The sequence below is a fragment of the Gobio gobio genome, assembly GCF_949357685.1.
Source record: "Gobio gobio genome assembly, chromosome: 15".
In the NCBI taxonomy this organism is placed as follows: Eukaryota; Metazoa; Chordata; class Actinopteri; order Cypriniformes; family Gobionidae; genus Gobio; species Gobio gobio.
In genome coordinates, this window is record NC_137108.1 from 41650908 (window position 1) to 41678395 (window position 27488).

The window sequence follows — 27488 nt, forward strand, 5'->3', positions numbered from 1 at the left end:
TTCTATCTCACTTCCGAAATTTCTCGTCACATTTTGATGTCACACCCCTAATACCTACCATGACCATAAGATCCATTAGGGCATAATGGGGCTGACCTTTCGGCAAACATTCACCCAACCCTCCATCTGACAGATTTAACGTTTCATCTGCTCTGATGTGCATCTTTAAGACCCATATATTCAGCTGTGTCAGCCCTGTTATGCCCAAGGACTGAAAATATTGTCCCTACTGTGGCTCTGAGGCCATTCATCTCACTCGATAGACACTGTTCATTTCCCCCTGGTTACAGGACGAGCTCGGTGTGTGCGCTGTGAGGTCTCATCTGAGCTCTTGAAACATCTTCTGTGTAGTCTTTTCACTCTCTCTCTGTCTCTTCAGGCAAGTGTCTGACCTGGTGCTGATCGATCCTATCCCAGAGGATGTCTTCGAAGAGGAGAAGTGGCAGCAGTTCTGGTGAGTCATCAGCCGAGAGAGAGAGTGTGTGAGGCACTTATACCAGCTATGTGAAGTGTGTCATTTTTTTAGGATGTTGAAATGCTTTCTCTTGCTTTAAGTAAGCCATTCAGAGGTTGATTTCCCCAAAAAGCATACCGACTGTAGCTGTATCAACACATTACTCTGTTTGTTTTATCATTTCGATTAGCCAGACATAATGAAAACAATCATTATTTTGGCAATTAAGTTTGGTTATGCCAGTGGCAAATAAATTACACACTTCTCCTTTAACTTTTTTTTTTTTTTACGGGACAATAATTAATGGATCAAATCATACCTGTGCATTTAATTTGTATTCATTGATACACACAGAAATATATGATTAAACAGACATTAAACAGATATTTATATAATATTAATATTTCATAAAATACTATTGAATCCAGTTTTTTTTTTAAATATCTTTATATTTTTAAATGTCATGGTATTTCAGTTCAGTGTAGGGCTGTAAAATCGATTAATCGCATCAACATAAAACTCACCTAAAGGATTATTAGGAACACCATACTACTACTGTGTTTGACCCCCTTTCGCCTTCAGAATTGCCTTAATTCTACGGGGCATTGATTCAACAAGGTGCTGAAAGCATTCTTTAGAAATGTTGGCCCATATTGATAGGATAGCATCTTGCAGTTGATGGAGATTTGTGGGATGCACATCCAGGGCACGAAGCTCCCGTTCCACCACATCCCAAAGATGCTCTATTGGGTTGAGATCTGGTGACTGTGGGGGCCATTTTAGTACAGTGAACTCATTGTCATGTTCAAGAAACCAATTTGAAATGATTCGAGCTTTGTGACATGGTGCATTATCCTGCTGGAAGTAGCCATCAGAGGATGGGTACATGGTGGTCATAAAGGGATGGACATGGTCAGAAACAATGCTCAGGTAGGCCGTGGCATTTAAACGATGCCCAATTGGCACTAAGGGGCCAAAAGTATGCCAAGAAAACATCCCCCACACCATTACACCACCACCAGCAGCCTGCACAGTGGTAACAAGGCATGATGGATCCATGTTCTCATTCTGTTTACGCCAAATTCTGACTCTACCATCTGAATGTCTCAACAGAAATCGAGACTCATCAGACCAGCCAACATTTTTCCAGTCTTCAACTGTCCAATTTTGGTGAGCTTGTGCAAATTGTAGCCTCTTTTTCCTATTTGTAGTGGAGATGAGTGGTACCCGGTGGGGTCTTCTGCTGTTGTAGCCCGTCCACCTCAAGGTTGTGCATGTTGTGGCTTCACAAATGCTTTGCTGCATACCTCGGTTGTAACGAGTGATTATTTCAGTCAAAGTTGCTCTTCTATCAGCTTGAATCAGTCGGCCCATTCTCCTCTGACCTCTAGCATCAACAAGGCATTTTCGCCCACAGGACTGCCGCATACTGGATGTTTTTCCCTTTCCACACCATTCTTTGTAAACCCTAGAAATGGTTGTGCGTGAAAATCCCAGTAACTGAGCAGATTGTGAAATACTCAGACCGGCCCGTCTGGCACCAACAACCATGCCACGCTCAAAATTGCTTATCACCTTTCTTTCCCATTCTTGCATTCAGTTTGGAGTTCAGGAGATTGTCTTGACCAGGACCACACCCCTAAATGCATTGAAGCAACTGCCATGTGATTGGTTGATTAGATAATTGCATTAATGAGAAATTGAACAGGTGTTACTAATAATCCTTTAGATGAGTGTATATTGCACCAAATGTGACCACATTAATGATTTTAGTAAATATTTAAATTGAATCATTGTAAGTTTACTCCCGTACTGTTAACATTTACAGTGTCTTTTGTCAGAACTGAAAGGAGCAAGTACTACACTTTCTCTGTTTAGTCCTGAAAAATCTGAGCTGCTCATAGACACTAATATACAGCCCACATAAGCACTCATGAAATATTTACAAAGCCACGCACAGCTCCAATTGTATGGGTATTTACAGCTAGTTGCAGTTTGTGTCCATAGTTAAGCATGCTGGAGCTATTGAATTTCAGTGGAAGTCAGTAAGAAATAGTCGCATTTCCTGGCCTTGTTCTACCTGCTATTGGAGTCATTTAGCAGGGACATGATCGCAGTTCCTCAGAGATCCCTGCTTTTAAAAGGCTCTCCTTCCCGGAATATCCCATTTCTTAAACTCCTGCCTCTATTATTTATCGCCATTATGCGACTCGAATGAGTTCAGCTAGATAAGAAATGAATATGCCCGGATTGACTCATTTGTACATGACTGGATGCGAAGCAGCGCAATTTATCTGGGAAATGTGCGCAATTACGCTTTGATTAATAGATGCTCAACCTATTGAGTGCAAGACGGTGTACATGCAATCCAATTACTTAGGAGACAGTGAATTAAATGTTGTGGATATTAACTCAGGGCTTAAGTTAATATCCGTATCGCACAAGTTTTATTACTGATCTTGCTTAAGTCATAAGTGCTTCTGGTTTAAATTAAAGATGCTGAAGATGTATTAACCACTTCTGCTTGAGATTATGCGATATCTGCAATATAAATACTGAATACTCTTTTTATTTTAAAACAGCTTTGCAGGCTGGAGTAATCCATATAAATACTGAATACTCTTTTTATTTTAAAACAGCTTTGCAGGCTGGAGTAATCCATAGAATTTTCTACAATGTACTTTTATTATATGTATAAATAAGATTCCCATTGGAACTAATATTGTAATTTGAAACTGATCCTAAAATATTTGAATGGGAATTTTCTTATGCTATTCCATTTGAACACAAAAAAACTAGATATTTTATGACGCATACACTACCGTTCAAATTTAAGGGTGACGATAAAAAAAAGAAAGAAAGAAATTAATACGTTTATTCAGCAAGGACATATTAAATAGATCAAAAGTGACAGTAAAGACTTTTAAATTGTAACAAAAGATTTTTTTTCAAATAAATGCTGTTCTGCAAATCCTGAAAAAAACAAAAGTATCACGTTTTCCACTAATATATTAAGCAGCACAACTGTCAACATTGAATAAGAAATATTTTTTGAGCAGCAAATCAGCATATTAGAATGATTTCTAAAGGATCATGTGACACTGAAGACTGAAATATTTCTCCTGAAAATTTAGTTTTGCCATCCCAGGAATAAATTACATTTTAAAATATATTCAAATAGAAAACCGGTATTTTAATTTGTAGTTATATTTCACAATATACATTTAAAAAAAAAATCAAATAAATGCAGCCTTGCCGACCATTAGACTTCTTTCAAAAACATTAAAAAATCTTACCGACCCCAAACTTGTTGTCAGTAGTGTAGCTCCCAATAGGACTATTAGTTTCCCAATAGGATAAACTCCCCATTCCTGGCCATATCTCAAGATTTTAAAACTCATATAGCTCTGTTAACTGTCCTAAAGCAAGCCTAGTAGATTAATAATATTAAACAGTATTAGAAATTCATTTTTTTGCATGATTATTTTATTGAATTTTTAGAGGATTATTATTTGCTTAAATTTGGGAAGCAAATAATAGTATTGGTTTGCATATACGGTAATGATTCAAATTCTGAAATCATGTACATATTCCTTTAGGACTTTTTGACTAGCATAACTTTCTAGCTTCATTTCCTGCTTAGTGATTCATTTTATGTTACTAAGTGTCTCCAGGGTGTGTCAAAAGCAGCATTAATTCTTTGAGCGATGAGAGGCTGTTACACGAGGTGTAAACTCAAAATAAAAAGACTCTGTTTTGCTAAGTGGAGCGGCTCTGTATTCTTTTGAATCATTTTAATTGGGTCACAAGTCTGCGTAATTGCCGTCTCCTTCCTTTCAAAAAGCCTTGTGTGACGACTAAGAGATAAACTGCCGGTGTCCAATAGGGAGAGCCGCTGCACCTGAGGATGACAGCGGAGACGGTATCAGCGTCTTCCCCATGCCAGCAGGATTTCCACATCAAAAGGGCGTCTCATTACCACTGCTGCACTCTGAAATGAGTTCCGTTATATCCGAATAAAATGAGTCACTCCCCATCGCTGGAGAACAAGTGTCCCAGCTCTTATCGAGACTGAACTCTGATGTGTGGTTAGGGACTTGCTCAAAAATGGTCAGATCATGAAAATCATCTGGCACTTCAGAGGTGAAATAAGTTGAATCTACCCATCCTGGAAAATCCAGCTATTATCCAGCTTTAAATGAATTTGGCAACAGTTTAGGTGGTCAACTAACTGGGCTACCTACTTAGTAGACTGTCTTGCAACAAACCAGCAACAAACCAGCTACAAACCAGTTACCATTGCAAAAGGTTTCAGCTGTTTTGCTAGTCCAATCTGAATATGTTTGCTTGGGAACATATGGTCTTTTTTTGGCCTTTTTTGCTGTGGTGACAAAAAACAAACCAAACCAAAAACAGCTGAATTAAGTTCCTGTGAGGTTTACACCATACAGAATGTGTTTTTGCTTTTGAAGGAACAGAAGCAGCTGTCAGAAAACCCCATGCTGGCATTTACACGTAAACATGTCAGAATTGTCAACTTTCAAAGTCTTTCTCGAGAAGGATTTCCCCCCAGATAAAGTCCTCTGTCTGTGCATCCCATCTATCAAACTGCAAAATAAAGCTCATAAAATTACTGGGGCTGATGCTGAAGCCGTTGAACAATCTGGAAATGCTAATATTTATACACACACACACACGTCTGTTCCGCTATCTTTGTGGGGACTTTCCGTAGACATGATGGTTTTATACAGTACAAACTGGATATTCTATGCGCTTACACTAACACGTCCCCTAAACCTACCCATCACAGAAAACTTCATGCATTTTTACATTTTCCAAAAACACACAGTCCCCATTAGATCAAAGATGTCTGGTATTGCCATCCTTGTGTGGGGACACTTTGTCCCCATAACATAGGGTTTACCAGGGTATATATACATGTGTATATACATATACCGATCAGGCATCACATTATGACCTAATATTTTGTTGGTCCCCCTTTTGCAGCCCTGGCCTGTCTAGGCATGGACTCCACTAGACCCCTGAAAGTGTGCTCCGGATCGGACTTGTTTGTTCAGCACATTCCACAGATGCTCAATTGGATTGAGATCTAGGGAATTTGGAGGCCAAGTTAACACCTCAAACTAATTGTGCTCCTCAAACCATTCCTGGACCACGTTTGCTTTGTGGCAGGGCGCATTATCCTGCTGAAAGAGGCCACAGCCACCAGGGAATACCCCTTCCATGAAAGGGTGTACATAGTCTGCAACAATGCTTATGTAGGTGGTACATGTCAAAGTAACATCCCCACATGGATGGCAGGACCCAAGGTTTCCCAGCAGAACATTGCCCAAAGCATCACACTGCCTCCGCTGGCTTAACTTCTTCCCATAGTGCATCATGGTACCATGTGTTCCCCAGGTAAGCGACGCACATGCACCCAGCCATCCACATGATGTAAAAGAAAATGTGATTCATCAGACCAGGCCACCTTCTTCCATTGCTCTGTGGTCCAGTTCTGATGCTCACATGCCCACTGTTGGCACATTCGGCGGTGGACACAGGTCAGCATGGACACCCTGACTGGTGCAGCCCCATACACAACAAACGATGCACAGTGTATTCTGAGACCTTTCTATCAGAACCAGCATTAACTTCTTAAGCAAATTATATAGTGTTGCCTACACTAGCTCGTCTGTTTGAACGGACCACATGGGCCAGCCTTCGCTCTCCATATGCATCAATAACCCATGGCCGCCCATGACCCTGTCACCGGTTCACCACTGTCTCTCCTTGGAGTACTTTTGATAGATACTGATCACTGCAGACCCGGGAACACCCCACAAGAGCTGCAGTTTTGGAGATGCTCTGACCCAGTCGTCTAGCCATCACAATTTGGCCCTTGTCAAACTCTCTCAAATCCTCAAATCTTGCCCATTTTTCCTGCTTCTAACACATCAACTTTGAGGACAAATGTTCACTTGCTGCCTAATTTATCCCACCTACTAACAGGTGCCGTGATGAAGAGATAATCAGTGTTATTCACTTCACCTGTCAGTGGTCATGATGTTATCCTGATCGGTGTAATTCCTTTGAATAGTAGAATATTTTCTTATAAGTCTTGTAAACAACCATTTCATAGGAAAAGGTGTATCAAGACTTTACAGTCTGAAGCCTTCATCACAGATACCTCTGAAAGACAAGTCAATGGAAAAATTCAATCAGGCAGTCAATAAAGTCTTCTCAATAATTGTGACTTCACACGTATGTGTTTAAAAAGTCATATTGGAAAAATTGCTGGCCTTGTCTGTAACATTTTCTTCCATTTCTTCTTTAGTAAATCTGGAATTTACATGAGACTGGCTCCTATAATGACAATTAAAAGTAATTTGAGTTTGTGCTGGAGCAACTGCTGTCCGTAATGAAGTAAGGCCACACTATCCTTTGTGTTTACAGCCGTTCTTGTTCACACACGGTGTATCACAGTGAGACATGACTGCCCCCTTCTGACCACACTCAGAATGACCTCACTACCTCTGCCAGTTTCTGTATGTAAGACTTTATACACAGTTACATTTGAGCCTTAAAGGGATAGTTCACCCAAAAACGTATTTACTCACCCTCAAGTTATTCAAAACCAATGGGACCAATGGGGCACATCAACTGTTTGGTTACAGACATTCTTCAAAATATCATCTTTCGTGTTCAGAAGAAAGAAATTCATACATATTTGGAACAACTTGAGGGGAGGTAAATGATGACAGAAATTTAAATGTGTGGGTGAACTATCCCTTTAGGCATCAACAGTTTTTTTTTTTTTTTTTTTTTTGTCAGAGGAAGCATTATTTGACCAAACAGCTATAATGTTTTCAAAGAGATTCAAAATATTTAATGCAGAAAAAATCTAGTTAAATATAATAAGTGCTTATTTTCGAACCATTTATTTTTGGACAAATTATTTGTAATAATTGTTATAGATAATAATAACAATGCACAGTATTAAACTGCAATAATTACCCACATTTTTTGACAATGCCTCATGTGAGCATGTTTTTAGTGATGAAGCCAGCAACTAGAGTCAATTTATTAAAATGGACAGTTTGAACCGACTCCGAGATAATCTCGACTCTAACCTAATTTTTGCGTCTGAGGTTTACGTTAAAGATTCTATTAGAGCATTTGTCGCACCCTTCCTAAACGTTTAAGGATGGTGTTTTTTATTTCTAAATCTATTTGTCTAACCAATATCAAATGTTCAGGATTGTCTTTGCGAATTCATTTGGTGATGCTAGTGATTCAGAATAATACATTTCACTTTTAACATTCATAGATATTGTTTTTTGTTCAGTTATATTGCACCGCTTCAGCAGTATTTCAGACTAATCAAACTGTGAAATTCAATATATGAACAGAAGTAAATAGTTTGTATTAGGCCGATAGTCCATCCTGTCATATCTGTTTGAATCAAGTGAAGGTAAAGAGTCTTTGTGTCATAACCGTGTCTCTCCTTTGTGTCTCTCCGTCCATCTGGGCAGCTCAAGTGGTCGTACTGGACATAATTTGCCATGCAAATTCAGATGGCTCTTATCAAGCACAGAATGTGTGTGTGCGTGTCAAAGAGAGAGAAACATTCAGACAGACTCATGTGTTGGTTCTTACAAAAGAAACAGACTCCATTCAGCCTGCACTAATCCAGATGGGAAGTCAAAGAGCAGAAAGTCCACGGCACCAAAGTCATTTCATCACTTTTTTATTCATTTAGATAGTTTTCTGTCATGCTTAAGGAGGGGGGGAAGGAGAGAGAGAGAGAGAGAGAGAGAGAGAACGGAATGGAAAATGACCAACATTGGTGAGGCGTTTTGCTTGACACGACTTCCTCACTCCGTCTGCCTGCCGTTATCTGTTTAATTCATCCTCCTATCTGGGCTGTCTTTACCCTCACAAAATTTCCCTTTGACACGCATGCCTTCCTGCGCATAATCCAGACCTACCGGGCAGAATTAGCACCGGAGGAATTGATAGAATGACGAAATGGAGAGAATAGGACAGGTGGAAATAAAATGTCAGAGCGAACGGACTGATTTGACTCCGAATCAAATTGTCAGGCTCGATACGGGCCAAGTTGGGGGAAATGCTGACAGATGAAAAGTGTCAGGGAAGAACAGTTTGGAGAAAAAGGGGTAAAATGACATGGGAAAGAATATTTAAAAAGATGAGCTCAAACTCTCAGTCTTTAACTTTCGATGCTAAACTTTTGATGGAAGGTTGAGCGGTTGGAATTTTTTTTTTTTCTAGAGAATTTTAGTATAACTTGTCTGCACTCTGCACTGTTGATGAATGGTTTTGGACCATTTTTATTACATCAATATTAGCCTATTATTTGATCAAACCCCTAATGCTAAAGGCCGGATTTACTAAAGACACGCAGTGAAAAATCTGACACTACCAGACACTAACTGCATTTATGGAATTGTGCTCTCACGCTAATTTGCCCTGTTTAGTAAATCTGGCCCGAAGTATTAAACTGAGGTGCATATTACTCATATTGCAGAAACATTTAGGGGCCAAATGACATTTGGTTGTATGATATGAACAAAAAGTCAGTTCTGAATGATTCACTGACTTTACCGATAACTCAGGAGTAGGTTGAACTTTTGTGTACTAATATTTTGGTTTTAGTCAAGTTTTATCTACCTAGATTTGTTAAAGTTGCTCCAAGTTTTTGTACTGACTCATTGAAAATAATTTATTCATAAGTAATTTTTTTGTGAACTGGAAGCACTACTATCAAATTAGATGTTATCTGATGAAACCACATATGGAAATGCACAAAACTTTCCCTAAACTTTCCCTGTTTGTAAATTTTACATTTTATTTCATATATTATATTACACTTATGATTTTTGTTAAACGGACGATCAAAACTACGAAAAGTCTCATACACTTTCATTGAGGGGGGGTCAAAACTTTATTTAATAACTGTAAAGAGTATTTAAGCTTCATCCATGTATATATCACTAACAAATCCTAGAAGCTAGCTTGGGACATGCTAGGAACATGCTAATTCATGCTAGCAACATTGTAAAACATACTAGCAACATGCTAAATCATGATGCTGTTAATTCATACTAGCAATGTTCTAAAACATGCTAATCATGCCAACAATGTTAAAATTGGAATTGGAAGCACTACTCACCATTCCTTGCTCGTTCAAGTGAGATGATATCCGATGAAACCACATATGGACACGCACAAAACTTTCCCTAAAACGTAAATAAATGTTACTTTGTTTTTCATAGAATTTTGTTAATTTTAGTCTCAGTCTTGCTTTTGATTCAGTCTTGACATGAATGATACCTCACTGACTCTTGTGATAAGGGACAAAATACGTTTTAGATGTTAAAAATTAAAAAATAACACTACATTATTAGAAATGTGTATTTTTGTAGACAAAGGTATCAGATAATGAGCCATGTAAGGGAACAGGCTTATTTTAAAAAAGATTTATTCACTCTATAACTTAATTTGTGTCAACTCCGTCAGACACACTAAAAAGCATGCTAATTTATTTTAATCCATCCAAAAACAATGTAAAGTCTTCAGTTATGTAATGTTGGTGTTCAGTAAAGGAGCTAAGTCATAAAATACATTGTCTGTTTATTTTTTGTTTGTTTTCATACAAGATCAACACAGTTTCTAAATTCCTCAATTCTCCCTCCTTTTAATATTAAACATATATCACCAGTGTTCTTAGGTAATTAAGACATAATATCATGTAGTTCCATTGATGTTTTAACATTTTTACATAATACATTGAAAAAAGAATGACATTTCTTTCAAAATTAACAAAAACCTTCATCTGACGGTGTAAAGTACTGACGGAGTTGACAAAGGTCAAGCTGAGGCCAAATATACAGTATATGTAAATAGAATCATAAAACAGCATTAGAAGAATTCCCCATATGCAAAAAACATATTAAAACACATTATACAGACTTTTTGAGAGCACTTGTCAATCTTCAGACATAAAACCTGACGGAGTTGACATCATTTTTTCCACCCTAATCACGTGTTCTACTGTGGAGCAGTTTAGTTTATTTCCTCAGTTGTAGCTGCCTTAATAAACATATCAAAATGGCGAGATTTATCCCACAACCATTTACAGAAACTATTACACTGCGATGACGGAGTTGACATGTTAAGGCTGTGACCGCAGAGACTGTTTAAAATATTACAAATATATATAACTTCCAGGACTTTGTGTCCTACTGTGAGATCCACAATGAGCAGGAAATGGCAAATGCTCCTCAGAGTTAAAGCTGCCCATGGCACTGCCTGATTTATTCAGTTGACGCAAAGTGAGGACACAATTTTATAGCTATTTTTTTAATGTAAAATATTATTCAATATTTACTTTTTGTATTGTTTGATATCTTAAAGATTTCCGCCTTTTAATGTAACTGTGTATTTTTTCATTTGTTGCATTTTTAAACTCGTTGTTTGGCAGTTTTACATTGTGACCTCATGCTGAGGACCGGTCAAGTTACATGTGTTTCCAAGTATAGAGTGTGCTTTTAAAATAATACTAAATAAATGATTTAAAAGAATAAGCAACGGATGTCTTAAGTATACAAATTCCCCTTAGATGTACCTTTTTAAGTATTTTTATTGTGTTGAAATTCTTACTTTTTAACATAAATAGTGCTTTTGTGTGTGGGACATGTTTTTTTTCCCTTATCTCAAGAATCAGTGACCTATCATGTGGGCCTTCTTGAGAAAAAGTGTTCTGTTATTTTTCTAAGTGATCAGAAGAACTATATTTATTCCTGGCAGATGATAAAACATACAAAAAATTTCATAGACATATGAGAGGAGGGACCCGAGCCATGTTAAGAGACATGAATAGAGACTCATTTTGAATTGGACCAATCAGCAACCACTCCGAACACTATAGCAGCTCCTTAGTAAACCATCCAGCAATGCTCAAGCAAGTTCCAGAGCATCATCAGAAGTGTCCTGTCATGTGTGTGTGTGTGTGTTGGCGTGAATGAAGTGTTCTGTGATGTGTCTAAATATTCTTCACGAGAGTGTTGATCAGTGTTTCTGTGTCATTGATTCATTCTTCATAAATGAGCTGTCATTGTGAAGCATTCGACTGCACAGCGAGGAGTCATTTAGTCCTTCATGCGCTGGTAATGACCGCTCAATTAATGCAGTTCATCACAGGAGACGGCTGTCACTGATTCATACGGCACGGCTGCGGCTCGGGGGTTTAACATCCTCACTGTCTGTGGCCCTTTGAATTAAACCAACTATTTTTGTTGCTACTATTTTCAATATATGGTCTTTTTGAAATTGGTCAACATTCTGAAAGTCACACTAAGGTTTCATTCCAAGAAAATCTGATCAAATCTTATGTTTGTGTATGTTGACAGGTACTCTCACCTCGTCCCATCCCTGCAGATGATGCAGTTCTCTGCAGCCGCAGGTTTGAGTCGTCTGCTCATAATTCTGGGTGTGTTGAAGCCGGTCATTCAGGGAGACGATGCCTCAGAGGAAATCCTACAGCGACAGGTCAGTCCACAGGGTTCATCTGAGCTTGCTGGCTAACTTTGTTTGATGGCTAATCGTGTCTTTTAAGCAGACCAGTGATTAAATAAACAACTAAAGCTTATGATGCCACTGGCACTGTGGTACAAATGCCATAAAGGGCACTTGAACAAGCTCCAGAGAGTACTTTACTTGTTAAACCTATAAAAAGATATAAAAATACCATAGTAGCTGTCAGAATAGATTGATTTATTAGTTTCTTGTTTTGTTTCTTTCAGATTCTGAAATAACTACTTTTGCTTTTACAAATTATACCTATAAAACAAAATTGTTTTAAAAATTGCTGTCAATAGGTTAAATAGTTCATTACGATTAATTCAGTTTTTTTTAGAAGTTCTGAAATAACTACTTTTGGTTTTACTTGTTGAAGCTATATAAAAGAAATAAAAAAAAAAGACATATTATTCAATTAATTTCATTATTTTCTTAAAAGTTCTGAAATAACAGCTTAAAAAACAGATTGAAATAATTATAATTAATTTCATAATTTTTTTCTTAGAAGTTCTGAAATAATTACTTTTGGTATAATTAATGTAAAAATAAATGTAAACTAAAATAACAAATACATGCTATAGCTGCCAATAGATTACATAATTAATTATGATTATTAACAATAATAATAATAATAATTAGCTGTATTTTATTAAATGCCTTTAAAAGCATCGTAAAGCGCTGTGCACAAAATAAACAATACATAGATAAATCCATACATCAATAAAAAACTCTGAGCAAATTTCATAGACCAAATTTTGAAATAACTACTTTTGGTTTAATTTGTTAAAGTTGAAAAACCTAAACCTTGTGTTGAAAAGAAATTTCTACTTAAAATGAAATATACGTATTAGCTATTAAAAAGATTAACATACTTAAATAGTTGTGATTTTTATTTCATTATTTATTTTGTATTGAAGGCTGATGGCAGTGTAATCTTTTCTTTTATTGCATTCAATAACTTTTTAAACAAAGCAAGACATTGTAAGTTGTCACACTTTAATGTGTATATACAAAGACTCCAGATTTCTTTATATTAATGTACTCATTGACATTAGTAAAAATGACATTGTTTTTCACTCAAAGTTGTGCTTCTACACGCCACCATCCAAAAACCTACTATTATCTACTTTTTTAAATTTTGGATTTCAACAAACTTCTTGTTGATGTTGATTGAATGGTTAGTTGATTCTTACTGACTGTGCTGAGACCTAAAAAAAAACACCGTTCTGCAACATGGCCACTTGGTGGTGCTGTTGCGTAAATTACAGTTGTGCCTATGAGCTAGTTGACATGCAGGGCAGGATTTCTGGAGAACAAGAGAAGCAGTTTAATGATCAGTTGTCTAAGATGAACAACTTCCCCGGACTGTGTGTGAATGTGAGAGGCTGCAGACACAGACTGACGCGGATCCTTTTTGAAACGCCTTCAGACAGGGTTTCTCAGGTCACGATGCAAAACAGCCGCGCGCAGTCAAGGTACGAGGCCGCTTTCTTCGCTCCAGTTCCACCCAATTTCATGCAAGTTAACATGCGGCCACGAATATGCAAAACATTTATTAGAATTTTGAATGGCCCCTCTTCCCCTCAAAAAGCTACAGATTCCCATTTACGACATGAATCGCAGGTTGACCTGAGGAACGGAAGAGGTGATTTAGAGGAATGTTTTGCCTTTATAAGGAAGTTGAAATAATTAATGCACAACAGGACGGTGGTGAGGACTAGGTGGATTTTTTTTTCTTTATTTCATACATGCCCATCCTTCCTCTCTATCTGCATAAAAACAGACACAGTGTTTTTAAGACCTCTGTCTCATTTGTCCTGGAAAGATTAGAAGCATAAAACGAAAGCAATATGTTTCTTTGTAACGGTAGATTTCAACAAAACAAAACAGAATAAACAAGCTTTAAATATCTGCGTGTTTGCTAGAGACAACAACAACTTTGCTTGTGGTGTTAGCATAAATGTTGAAGCATAATGCGTCAACGTCACGTTTTTTTTTACGTTACAGTATGCATTTTTAAATGAAAGTGTATACGTCAGGTCAGATGCATGCTAACGTCAACAGCTTCTGTCTTAGAGACCCGTTTGCATGGAAGTCAGTGGAGAAGTTGCCTCAGTCCACTGAATAAAGTGCTTTTGTGTGGTAAAAGTTAATGACATAATGATTTGAATGAACATTTGCCTTGACATTCAACTTGTTACAAAAACTTGCTGTTTTATATGAGAGGTTAGGATTTATTTCACAGCACAACCCACTAACAGTGTTGCCAACTCTTGCGAGACAAATAAGCAACCGCTGTAGGGCTGCAACGACGCGTCGACGTCGTCGATGACGTCGACTACGAAAATACGTCGACGTGCGTGAAATGCGTCGACGCGTCGGCGGCACATTATTTACGTTCTAGAATGAAACAGAAGATTTAGAATAATGGCAGCTTCTGCTCCCGGGCATAGTGAAAATGATCATTTATCATATAAAGCCAGACCGCGACATTCAAAAGTGTGGGAGTACTTTAAACAGAAGCCGAATAAAACTGTGCTTTGTTCGCTCTGTAACGCCGGTTTCACACTGCACACAGTGGCAGAGCAGAAGCTGTGCGCGTGGAGAGCGGGAGCTTTCACACTGCAGTCAGTGTTGCCAAGTCCGCTTTTTTCCGCGGAATTGGGCTACTTCTACACTGTTGCCGCGGGCTGTGTCTCATGTCCGCGGGTTGAAGCAAAAAAACACACATATTTAACCCCCCGAACGCGATGTTTACCAGAGAACCTCCCCGAAACGCGGTTGGGCTTGTTTTGGGCTAGTTTTGAGTAACGAATGGGTGGGTTTTGTTGTGTAAACCTGGCAACCCTTCCAGTGTTCTCTCGCGCAGCTGAACCGTGGCGCGTGTATTGCAACATACGGTCACATTTTCCGGTGTTCTTCTCCGACCCCAGTACGTCTCGTGCTTTTATTTATTATGGGCTGCATATATCTCCTGTTAATGCGACCTGGTTCCGCTCTGTCCCAAACACATATGCATAATAACTTGTTGTATATAGGTAGTTTACATGATTAAAGTAACATTAAAGTTAAGATATGCCTCTAGCTTTAATAATTTAAATGTGTCTTTGGAGTTTGGGCAAAAACTTCTGGCAGCTTTAGTCGTTGTTTATGCACATGTATCTTCAAAATAGACGACTAGTTATACATTGACACTATGCTGAAAGCTCCTGTATGTGAACCTTTTGCAGATAAATACAAGTGCATTTTCGTTTACTATTGACACAAATCAATAAGTAAATCATACTCAACTACTATAGTAAACAACTTTTCCTAATTAGGCCTACTCTGTATACATTTTATGATGAATAGTATCATTATATATTATGTTTAAAAAGCTTCTTTTGTTCATATATTTCATTATAAAATGGCACACTATGTACACTACCCTTCCTGAAATACAATTAATATTGTCATCATTCATTGATTTCATGTTAAAATAATATACAAATTCACTACCCTCTTTGAAATACAATAATCAGTAAAAAAGAATAATAAGATTAATCTGGAAAAATAATCGTTAGATTAGTCGACTAATCGAAAAAATAATCGTTAGATTAGTCGACAGAAAAAATAATCGTTAGTTGCAGCTCTAAACCGCTGCTTCAAAACAAGCCCAATATTATTATTTATTATCATCAATATCATTTATGATCTATTATTTTTTATCAACAAGCCTGTGACATATTAAACTGAAATGTCTCAGAGTTTGAAAAGCAAAAACAGATGTGATTTTACAAAAATCATCAAATTGCAATAAAGGACAAGCAATATCCACCGATCAGCTGTGAACAGAAGAGGTTTGGAGATGGAAAAAGAGAAAAAGTGAGGTGAAGGCCAGTTATGGTAACCCAAAGTCGGAGTTAGTGCACACATATTAGGAGCAGTGAGTAGTGAACACACACTCTGCAAACCGTGAAAAAGATAAGCCTTGCATCTCCATGTGCATTTACTATCTGCCCTAAATAATGTCACATACTATTTAGGATGGATAGTATGCACATTGGGACACAGGCAAGCACTAAGGAAGCGCTGCACTATAGGCACATATTTATAATGAAATAAATTCGAACCATACCTACTGTTATTATTAGTATACTCGTTTTTTTTATCATAGCCTGTGATGATAAATACAGTATAAAATATTAAAAAAATTAAATTAGGTGCCTCTCCTCCCTGTTTCCTCTACATCTCTGATGGTAGCATTGTTTGTAAAAATGTATACGTCTATTTACGTCTGCTAACTATCATTACGTGCATTTATAACGTCATATGCCTGCACGTTGAATGTGATTTTTCTTCAATGAGGGGGAGAAGGAGGCGGGATATATGAGGACGGATTACTACAGCACTTGTATCGTTGCACTGAATGGCTATTAGCTGTGAGAAGAGTGTCAGTCAATGTATTGGACAAAACAGCGACCATAAATGTAAAGAAACATAGTTGCTTATTATATTTTCCTAACAAGCAACCACATTTTTTTAAATAAGCCCCAAAATTGATAATGATACACTACTGTTCAACAGTTGGGAGCAAGACTCATAAACGGTAATATTGTGTGATTTTTAAAAAAAATAGTTGTAATCAGTTCTAAAATGTAATTTATTCCTGTGATGGTAAAGCTGAATTTTCAGCATCAATACTCCAGTCTTCAGTGTCACATGATCTTTCAGAAATCCAGAAAACATTTTTTTTTTTTAAATCAGTGTCGTTACATGTTTTTTTCATGATTGTTTGATGAATAGAATGTTTAAAAGACCAGCATCTATTTTAATTTGAAATCTTTTGCAAGATTATTAATGTCTTTGCTGAATACAATTTGGAATTCTTTCAAAAATATTTTTTTTCTTTCTTTTCTAGATCAATTTAAATAATGCTACAGTGTGAGATACATTTTTAAAATGCAAATATTCTGTTTTACAACTAACAAAAAAAACATGCATAATAATTATAAAAAATGCAAAATGCAGTATAACGTGTCACACCGCAGGTCATGTCAAGCCAAATACCCAGACGCCCATAGTGACTCGTCAACGGATGTGACTATTTAAAGAAATAAAGGAAAAGGTGTCGTCAATGCTTACACTGTATTCACATACGACTTCTTTACACAAGAGCACAGACAATCAAATAGCAATTAGTGGTTACATGGAGCTTTCATGTTCAACATAGAGGAATTGTGGCCCTTGAAATGCTTGTCGACATTTAATTTGACTGCTCTGTCTCTCAGAATGGAGGATTGTTCTTCATGAGAGGGTCTGCTCCCCTCGTGCTATTGACTCGTGTTGGCTTGACGCTTTCAAGTGCGTCTGTCTGAGGTCACCAAGAGAGTTTTACATCTGCATGTCTATTATAATGACCAAAGAGTGATAATGAAATATTTGAACAACTCGAACCATCTCCAACAGTCCTGGCATAATATGTGTGCGTAAAATGCATTTGTCTCAGCTATGAAGTGAGATTTGAATGTTTATTTTGGCTGACTTGTGTGTTTTGTATAGAATAGTGTTATATATATAATTAATGCTTGTTGTGACCCCCCCCCCCCTCCTGTCAGAAATATCTCCTGTGTAACCCTGCCCACCAGAGCGCTGCAGTAGACGAGCATTTCTTTCTCAACGAGAGTGCATCTCAAGTCAGGTAAGACTTTAAAGGGGACCTATTATGCCTCTTTTTACAAGATGTAAAATGTGTCTGAAGTTTCAGCTCAAAATACCCCACAGATCATTTATTATAGCATGCCAAAATGCCCCCTTTTTTGAGTGCAAGCAAAAACAAGTCATTTTAATCTGTGTATCTTTAAATGCAAATGAGCTGCTTCTCCCCAACCCCTTTCAAGAAGAGGGCTGTGCCTTTACAGTTAGTGCCTCGGATACTCAGACAACAACAAAATAGGAGAAACAGTATGGGGCCATTTCTCCAGAATACTTTTTTTGCATTTCTCTGTGGTGATTTTCCATTATTTTCTTAAGCAGGGTGCACATTGTGCGATTTTTGGCCACGATTTGGCCATCTGAGACAAATTTTGCAAATCCTAAAAGATGCCTCTGATCCTAGGCTAAAATCTGAAGTCTTTGATTGTTAGTTTGACATGTTCACGACTGCCGATTAATGACCGCTGTGCCAGAATTCCGTCTGAGGTCAAATTTGATCGGTGTCAGAAGATTTGGCGCACGATACTGCAGTGTGACTTCTCCTACGACGAACTATGACCAAAATGAGCACTAGAGATTTCTTTGTAGCCACCATTTCAATCCTGCATGTATGCAGCTCACTGTCACCGAACGCGTCATTGATTGATGATATAAAACTCCGGACAAGTTTTCTTGCGTGCGTCCGTTTTTAACGCGCATTGACTATCGTACAGTCTGACATTAATGACAACTGAGATCTTACAGTGTGACATGTTCGTACAGTCTGACAAGGAACAATCTTAAAGGACTATTATGAATCGCATATTTTTTTCCCCTCCCTTTTGGGGTAATCCACACACAATGCGTATATGCTTCTAAAAATGCGAGACATGGGCAGTGGAAAGTTTTGAGACACGTTTTTTTAAAAAGTGAACCTTCTTCGTTTATAGAACACTGTTTCCTGCCTGAGAAGCTGTAAAAAAAAAAATATATATGAAACGCGAGCGTAACGGTATGGCAAGCATGTCCACCTAGCATGTTTACATAGAAAAGCAATGGAAAAATAGCGCTATGAAATGGAAAAAAGTGTTCTGTGTTTGATACAGCAAATAACAGAACATTTACATTATCACTTAGCTGAGACATTCTTGTGTTTCACTAGAGATAAACATGGTGGACTGTGTACAGCTCACTCAGGGGAGGAGCTACCTATTTTGAGGCGATTTATGGGGAATATAAAACAAAGAGTGGGTGGATTACCACAGGGCTCGACATTAAGCTTCTCCTTCGGGGAAGTAAATCTGTCACTCGTCCAAGTAAAACATTTGCTTGTCCGGAAATGTTTTTTTGTTATTTTTTTGTTTTAAATTTAATTTATTCTGAAGCAATATTCTGACCAGTTTTCAATCAGCTTTGACATATTTAAATCCGCATATTTGTGATATTTTTACCTTTTTATAAAGGGCATTTTTTCAATAATCTTATTAAATATAGGCTATGCTTCAGCTTTCATTTTATATTTTTAAATTTGATCTATAAATTAAATTAGAATGAGACACTGTAGGGCTGTTTTCAATTAAATAAAATAATTTAAACTGAAAAATTTTAACTGCATTAAATAATGTAATGAGATTATTTTAAATATTTTTGAATATACGAATAAGAAATGTTGGAAAGAATGTTTAAGCATGAAACTAAACCGCCAGTAGGGGGCGCAGGTGACCGTCTATGAGCGAGTCATTGAGTCGATTCAGTGAAACGGCTGATTCGTTCAGGAATGAGGCAGTCGTTTATGAATAGGTCATTGAATCTTTGATTCAACCAAACGCTGAATCATTCAGTAACACACTGTTGCTGTGAGATGCGTTATGGTTCTGCTGTGATCTTTGTTTGGAACTATTTTTGCTGCTGAAATAGAACAAAAACAGTCAATATTGCATCTAAAATGTAAGTGACTTGATGTTAAATAATTGTTTATGGAGCTGGCGTATAAAATTAATGTCATGTTCAGTCGTGATGGTATTCAGGAAAACAGCACTCTTGGTTCTGTGATGTTGCTTAACTCTATCATATGTCATAAATATAAAAACACAATTTGTACTTTTAACCGTGTATGTTAACTGAGTTGCTCTGTGTGAGCGGCGCTCATTCGTTTTCGATTTTCTCCTCGAGAGGCTGCGCGAGCATCAACAGCACAACCTAGTTACCGTCAGTAAGTTCTACATTATATCCACCATCGATCGCCACTTACACTAATTGAATGCACATTATTGCATTTTGGTGATTACCTAGTTATTTTTTTGTTATTGACGTTTTAATCAGGATACTTGTCCGTCGGGCAAGCAAAATTCTCTTTCACTTGCCCCTTCAAAAAAATCCACTTGTCCCGGACAAGCGTTAATGTCGAGCCCTGTACCATTATATCATTATTTTCATTTTTGGGTGAACTAACCCTTTAATGAACATGATGTCATTTATTACTCACCCTCATGCCGTTCCACACCCGTAAGACCTCCGTTCATCTTTGGAACACAAATGAAGATATTTGTGTTGAAATCCGATGGCTCAGTGAGGCCTGCATAGCCAGCAATGACATTTACACTCTCAGGATCCATTAATGTACTAAAAACATATTTAAATCAGTCCATGTGAGTACAATGGTTCAATATTAATATTTTAAAGCGACGAGAATATTTTTGTTGCGCCAAAAAAACCCTAAATAATGACTTGTATAGTGATGGCCGATTTCAAAACACTGTTTCATGAAGCTTCGGAGTGTATCGAATTAGCGAGTCGAATCATGATTCAGATCGCGTGTCAAACCGCCAAACTGCTGAAATCACGTGACTTTGGCGCTCCGAGCTGCTGACTCGATACGCTGATTCATAACGCTCCGAAGCTTCATGAAGCAGTGTTTTGAAATTGGCCATCACTATACAAGTCGTTATTTAGGTTTTTTGGCGCACCAAAAATATTCTTGTCGCTTTATAATATTAATATTAAACCACTAGACTCACATAAACTGATTTAAATATGTTTTTAGTTCATTAATGGATCTTGAGAGCGTAAATGTCATTGCTGGCTATGCAGGCCTCACTGAGCCATCGGATTTCAACACAAATATCTTCATTTGTGTTCCGAAGATGAATGGAGGTCTTACGGGTGTGGAACGGCATGAGGGTGAGTAATAAATGACATTATTTTCACTTTTGGGTGAACTAACCCTTTAAGAATTATTACTAACAAGATCAACAATAAATTCATAATGTGCATTATTATTAATAATAATAACTTAAGTAGAATGTAGTCATAGAGTTTAGGTATAAGAAAAAAAAACATCTTAACGGTGGTTTCTAGTCTAGTGGTGCAGTGGCATAATTTCCGCTGCTGTTTGCATGTCCTTGACTTTTTAGGGAGATCTCCAGATATAAGCCTCTCTCTAGCAAGACATCTGTGCATGTGATCACTGGGGAATCGTTTGATCATCAGCTTCCTTCAGATCTCAACCAAGTGAGTGTCAGCCCCACTTTCTACCTTCACTTCTGAACTTTAGTTAGTTTTAATCAGAGGCAAATCCTTTGCTGAACGTCTCATTAACTGTCATCTCGCCACGTCAGGTGGTTGCTGAACTTCAGAGCAAGTTTTTGGAGCGCTCTTATCCCAGTGCCAATCACATTCAAATTCGTGGGGCGGATCGTCACATGATCTACAAAAATCCATCCTCGGTTATCAAACATTTGCATAAGCTTGTGTCTCAAAGACAGTCCAACCAACAGCGGCAGTGAGACGCTTCAGAAAACAACAGTTCAATAAGTTACATCCCTGAAGTTGTCACATACTCTCTTCAATGATGCAAATAACAGCATCATTTCTGCTCACAAAGGAAACCGAAATCTGTGGTTTGTTTGTTGAGCAAAATGCCTTTTTATGAATGCAGTTGAATTAAAAGACACCTGTCAAGAATATGTCTGTCATATTTCACCTTAAAAGACATTGGAAATTAGATTTAGCAAAATGAAAGAATTCTTCATTTTTGGGTGAAATAACCCTTTAAAAAGGACTGTTTTTTTTTTTTACATTGAATATTTGTAAACTATTCTTCCCCAAAATGTTACTCCATATTCTCATTACTGTGGTAGGTTGATTTATTATTAATTTGAGAATCACCATGGTGAATGACAAATTTCCCCACCATTTTTATGATCCTGAAAGAAGACAATAAAATGGTCGGTTTATCCTGAGGATTGAAGTTTAATTGACACCACATCAAAATAAAAATTTCCAACAGATCTGGAATTTTATTCCATCCATATACATGCATAGCAACAACATTTTTAAGAAATATTTTTCTTACATAAGGACATTGGAATGATCATTTTTACAGTATTCCCTTATCTCGTCCCACCCATCAATATTCACCATTGATAAACCTGCTCTTTGTACAATTTCATTTTTTTTTCTTTTCTCCAGGAGTAAGAAATAGCTGCTTTTCTCCCTTTATAATACTGCTTTCCGTAATGTCCCCGCCCTCCTTTTTTTCTCGTTTTTTTTACAAAGTATTGCGCTGAGAGCAAATTTTTAAAAAGGGAGAACAAGGTGTATCAGCAAACAGAAATACAAGTACTATACAAGAATGCTGCCATCCTCATTAAAACATCCACTTCTGAGTCGAAGAAAAGACACAGACAAACAGCAACATGTATATGCAAAGCCATGTGTACAGTATATGCCAAAACATAAGCTGCAGCGTTTTGCCTGGTTATCCCTCCAAACAGTTTTAAGGCTGAAGTCAAGAGAATCATACTGCAAGTGACATTTTGACATATACAAAAAACTGTACCAGCAAATAAGAATACACAAGTGCTCCAGTAGCTATTGTTGGGTCTAAAACGCATTTCAGTTTTGTATCTTGTGCCTATTGTCTCCTTGAACCTAACGTACATTGTAAACAATATGTCTGCTACACAAGAATGACTATACATTAACATTACAAACAACTCTGATATAAACTTTCTTTGAATTTAAATTAAGAGCACTACTCCTATTAATACTGATTGTAAAATAAATAAAATGTGAAAGTGGCACCAATATTACACTTGGATTTTTTTTTTCATCATTTTGCATTAAGTCTTCAAATAACGAAAAAAGAAGCTTCTCTTGATTGTCCACAAGCAGTATGTAAAACTGCATGATGCACTAATTCAGACACGATCGTGTACCCAAAGTAAGAGGGAAGAACAAGGGAAGAAGAGCATCATTTCATTTCACATGCTCGGCGGCATGTGACGAGCAGTAAAACTTCTTGTGAGTGATAAAGTTTGACAAGTTATTGAACTGGATGTCACAGAGGCGGCAGTACTTCCCACTGCCTGCCGGCGGCGCCGACCCATTTATACCTTTCCCGGCAGGTGCGGATTCCTCCATGGGTGATTTAGAAGTGGGCGATACATTCTCGTTCGGGTCGGGAGGGTTCTCGCCTCCCCACGTGGGAGATGTTTGTTCCTCTGGTGATGAGGCGTTGTGAGGCTGATTCTCTTGCTGGGGAGTTGCTGGTGTCTGGCGATCCTCTTTGTGACCACCGTTGACAATCACCATGCCCCTGTTTTTGGGCAGCAGGGGCAGCGGCTCCTTGCTGGGATGGGGACAGCCATTGGCCGCAGGGGGTTCTGTGCCCGTCTCTCCTGCGCCATTGCTGCTTTGCTCCTGTTCGGCCGCATCGCCCTGCATTGCGAGACTCCCTGCCATGTAGTCACCGCTCTTTATCCCGAAATATGGCGATATTTGCTCTGTACCTTTCACCTTCTTTATTGCTCCAGGATAGAGACAGTGAGGCAAAAACATGTTCTTCTCATCTTTCGAGGTCATGAGCTGTGCGTCACTGAAAGCTTTCAGATCCGGTGCCGGCCCGAGGTGTGGTGGGAACATGCCTCCGTTTTGCACCATCAACTTGTTGCCACCGTTTTTCTCGCATTTGACAGAACTCTTGTCATAGATGTCATCCGAATTATTGCCTTCGCTCTTAATGCCCTGGAACATCGGCTGCTCCAGATTGCTGAGCTCACCATGCTGAGCAGCTGTGACGGGACAAAAGTTCTGTTTATGTGCTAGGTAATTCTCCACTTTGTTAAAACTTATCTTGCAGACGGTACATTCGTGATAGTCCAGCAATCTTTTAGGGGAGTTACACGACTTGTCAGGAAGAGGTGAGCACTTTTTGCTGAGATCTATTGGAGCATCTAGTTCCTGTGGGTCTGCAATAGTGTTTCCTTTTGGGGCAAGGATGGGCTTGGAGACATTTAGAGAAGCATCTAAGTGTTTCGGGACGAGGCCTGGAAAAATGTCACACCTTGGATGGAAGCGGTCAGCCAGACTTTCTACCGTCTCCTGGGATGTACAGGGATTTCCAAGAGTAGGCAAACCCAAGAATCCCGGCTGTGGCCCCATGGCCTGGCGTTGTTCTTGGTCGGGTAGACACATCTCGTACATCTTCCTCCGTTTGCGCGTCCTCATGGTCCGCTGCATGGCAGGCACCTTCGCGGACATCCGTTTCATAGGTGGGTCGTGGCGAGTGGCGCAGTAGTACTGCTTGTGAACCATGTACGTTTCATGCCGGCTGAAGGTGATGTTACATGCTTCACATGTGGTCTTGTTTGGGTCGTTGTCACTTTCCACCAAAGATGTGCTGGGACTCTTCACCTCAGGCTGTTTTCCACCAAGCCTTTCCTCAACTCCTGTCGGTGTAGTAACCTTCTTTACTTGCCCCGTGAGGTCTTTTTCAGGCACTTTCCCACTAGCGTTCATAATATCCAGGACAGACGAATTCAAGCAAGCTGTTGTCACGAGATGACTGTCTGTCTCTGATGGAAGGCATCCGGGGAGCATACCAACTGAGGTGTGGCCACTGTTTGGACTTATGGCATCGGAAACCTTGTCCGGAACGCTAGAGAAATCTGGAGATTTAGCCATGTGCTGCCAGCGACTGTTGCAGTAGTGCTTCTTATGAACTAAGTAGTTATCTAGATTATTGAAGGTGATGTTGCATTCAAAGCAGGTCGCTCCTTTGGGCATTAGAGGACTGTAGATGACAGGAGGGTAGCTGTTACCCCCATGGCGTAGCCTTCGATGCACAAGCTCTGACATTTTTGCTAGAATCTCAGATGCTTGTGGTACCACAGAAATGTCCTGGGAGAATGCAAACTGCGACAAAAACGGACCCATGGGGAAGGTTGGGCCCATGTTGTGCTGGACAGGAGAGGAGGCTAGCCGTGGACTAGAGGGTTCCGACTTGATTCTGGTGTAGGAGAAACTAGCCTTGCTGCCGGGGTGATTTTCCCCCTTCTGCAGTAGGGTAGGTTTTTTCTCAGGTCTTTCAAGTTCTCCATCAGGACTGTTGGCCTTGTGGGGTGTGCTTTTGGGACTTTGCATGACTACATCCTTCCTGCCTGACAGTTCTGCTCGTACCGCCAGCAGACTTTCCTCGCCTCCTCTTGGGGAGTTTTCACTGTCACTCTCCCTGTGAATCTTCCCAGAGTGTCCATGTAAGTCTTGATGCTGCAGCAGTTCCCTATGGTTCTGGAAGCTGATGTGGCAGTGATTGCATCTGAAGGCTGCCTGTGACAGGTGTGAAAGGATGTGGTGCTGGAATGTAAGGAGTGAATCTGCTGTGAAGTTGCAGATTGTGCATTTCAAACTGGTGCCTGGGGGAAGAGACTCCTCCATTTTGACACCTATGAGAAAGGAAAAAGACAGTTGTTTTTTGTCAGTTTAACATTGTGTCTGCTGTAGATCTGTTTGTGTTTATTTCCTAAACATTTTGTGAAACTAAGCAATATTAATATATAATATTATTTATATAATTAATCATCATCCTCATTAAATGTTCAGGTTGGCTGGATTCTGCTGATGATTTGCTAAATGAGTACAAAATAGGAATGGGTGATGAGTAAACTAAATGAACAATTAAACAGTTACTTGTGCGATCAAATCCTTATTGTTAGAAGTATCTTTTTTTACTGTCAAAATGTACTTTAATTATGATAACATCATACTCTATACTCACTGTGTGAGCTCAAGTGCATCTCCAGAGCCCGAGGGTTGCTGAAGCTCTTGTTGCATTGTGGGAAAGGGCAGATATTGGGAGTTTGGTGGGAATTGGCGTCAGCATCTTCTGGGACATTATCGGGTTCCCTCTGCCGCCCGCTGCAGTAATACATCAGGTGGGCCTGAAGGTTCCTCTCACTCCTGTACCATATCCCACATGCTTTACAGGGGAAGATGTCCTCTGAAACACAGATACAAGATTGTGAAGGCAAAACTACAAACTGTTCATCAACAGTTGTGCTGCGCTTAAGTCTTAAAGGTTGTCAATAGTTTTGTCAATATTTTGTAAAAATATATGAATTAATAAAATGTTTTTATTGTTTGCCTAATGTAATTTAATATATAGTTATTGGCAATTATATTTATGAACAAAATTTATTTTTCAGAAGTAGAATTGTGCATTTCCTTAATCCCATCTCTATAGGGGATAAATCAGAAGGGGCATTAGGAGTGGTTGGGACGGCTGTATGTCGGTTCACATTCACGGCTGATGGAAGAAGATGGATAAGTTACTCAAAGAGTCTAATAAAATGGTTTTAAATAACAATTCTGCTGTGATGTTGCATGGCAACAGAGATGATTCCAGTAGGCTCGTGCCCTTTCCTCAAGGGCAAATGAAAACACTGCACCATCTGCTAGCAGCATCCTCTGTGTCAAGCTGAACTCTAGACCTCACTGATAAAGTCAACAAACAAAGTATTTGCAAATGGCTTGAATTTTGCAATTACAAGGTTGGTCAGAGTCCAGACATGTTTACTGTACCCCTAAACTGAAGGGCAGAACATCATGTTCCTCCAGTAGAGGTTAATCTTTGAATAACTACTTGTTTTCAGTGTAGTATGTGCATGTGTAACACGCTCTGAACTGGCTCAAATGACTGGTTGGAGTGTTTAACGGAGCAGCCATGGGAACAGGTGAGACCCCATATGCAGCAATATTGGGGCCAAGTTTTACGGCAAGACAAAACCGTACAGCTTTATTGTACAAGTACATTGACAGTTATTAGTCTTGATTCACTGCATACATGTTTATGATGCCTGTGGACAGTAGAGTTTGTGAGCAAACAGAAAGAGTTGACTATACTTACTGTTGACTATAGCTGTAGGTAATATGGAGGCCATGGCAGCTTGCTGGGGCAGGAGTTGGATGGTGTCCAGGAGGCGTGCTGGGTACATGCCCTCACTGAGAGACATGTGATTGACCGCCTGCAATCGAGAGTCAAAGTCCACTGCGAATGCCACCAGCTCCTCACCTTCCATCATGTTCTTTGTCGTGGTGCACCACAACTGACCACCTGTGTGTGACAGAGAATAAACGACACATCATTACTGCCGCATTTAGCCACTTCAGTTTAAAATGTATGCAAAGGTTTTCCCTGTAAGGGTTGATCATTTTTATGATGCATTTAAATGAAAGATTTTTGCTGCTTGTTCAAATAATTGAACATATTGTCACAAATTAATTGCATTGTTAAATCCAATTAAAATAGTAAAATGGAAGATGATCATTTTGTGTTGGGACTACATTAATAATTTTTATTGATATAACATTGGGCAGTGGACCTTTAGTTCCCATCATGCTATGCAAGGGTCTGAAAGACCATGATGTGGGTTCTTTCACTCAATGAGCAAATTTTGAGATCAGTCTCTTCTTACTT

The 27488-nt window shown here is 38.7% G+C and overlaps 2 protein-coding genes across 5 annotated transcripts in view; one reads left to right on the plus strand and one right to left on the minus strand.

The window, feature by feature from the left end:
* Positions 1-22817, plus strand: part of LOC307138240 (uncharacterized protein) — a 44265-nt gene extending 21448 nt beyond the window's left edge. Inside the window, exons 7-11 of the mRNA XM_079836444.1 lie at positions 380-454; positions 11890-12028; positions 17656-17738; positions 21145-21241; positions 21349-22817. Coding sequence (XP_079692570.1) covers positions 380-454; positions 11890-12028; positions 17656-17738; positions 21145-21241; positions 21349-21516 — 562 coding nt within the window. The 3' untranslated portion in view covers positions 21517-22817. The remainder of the gene's footprint in view (positions 1-379; positions 455-11889; positions 12029-17655; positions 17739-21144; positions 21242-21348) is intronic.
* zfpm2a (zinc finger protein, FOG family member 2a) overlaps positions 21958-27488 on the minus strand; it is a 213637-nt gene continuing 208106 nt past the window's right edge. For all 4 annotated transcript variants that reach the window (XM_079836440.1, XM_079836441.1, XM_079836442.1 and 1 more), the window contains 3 exons: positions 26919-27125; positions 25791-26012; positions 21958-25458 (listed from right to left, as the gene is read on the minus strand). In XM_079836440.1, the coding sequence (XP_079692566.1) occupies positions 22991-25458; positions 25791-26012; positions 26919-27125 (2897 nt within the window). In that variant the 3' untranslated portion in view covers positions 21958-22990. The remainder of the gene's footprint in view (positions 25459-25790; positions 26013-26918; positions 27126-27488) is intronic.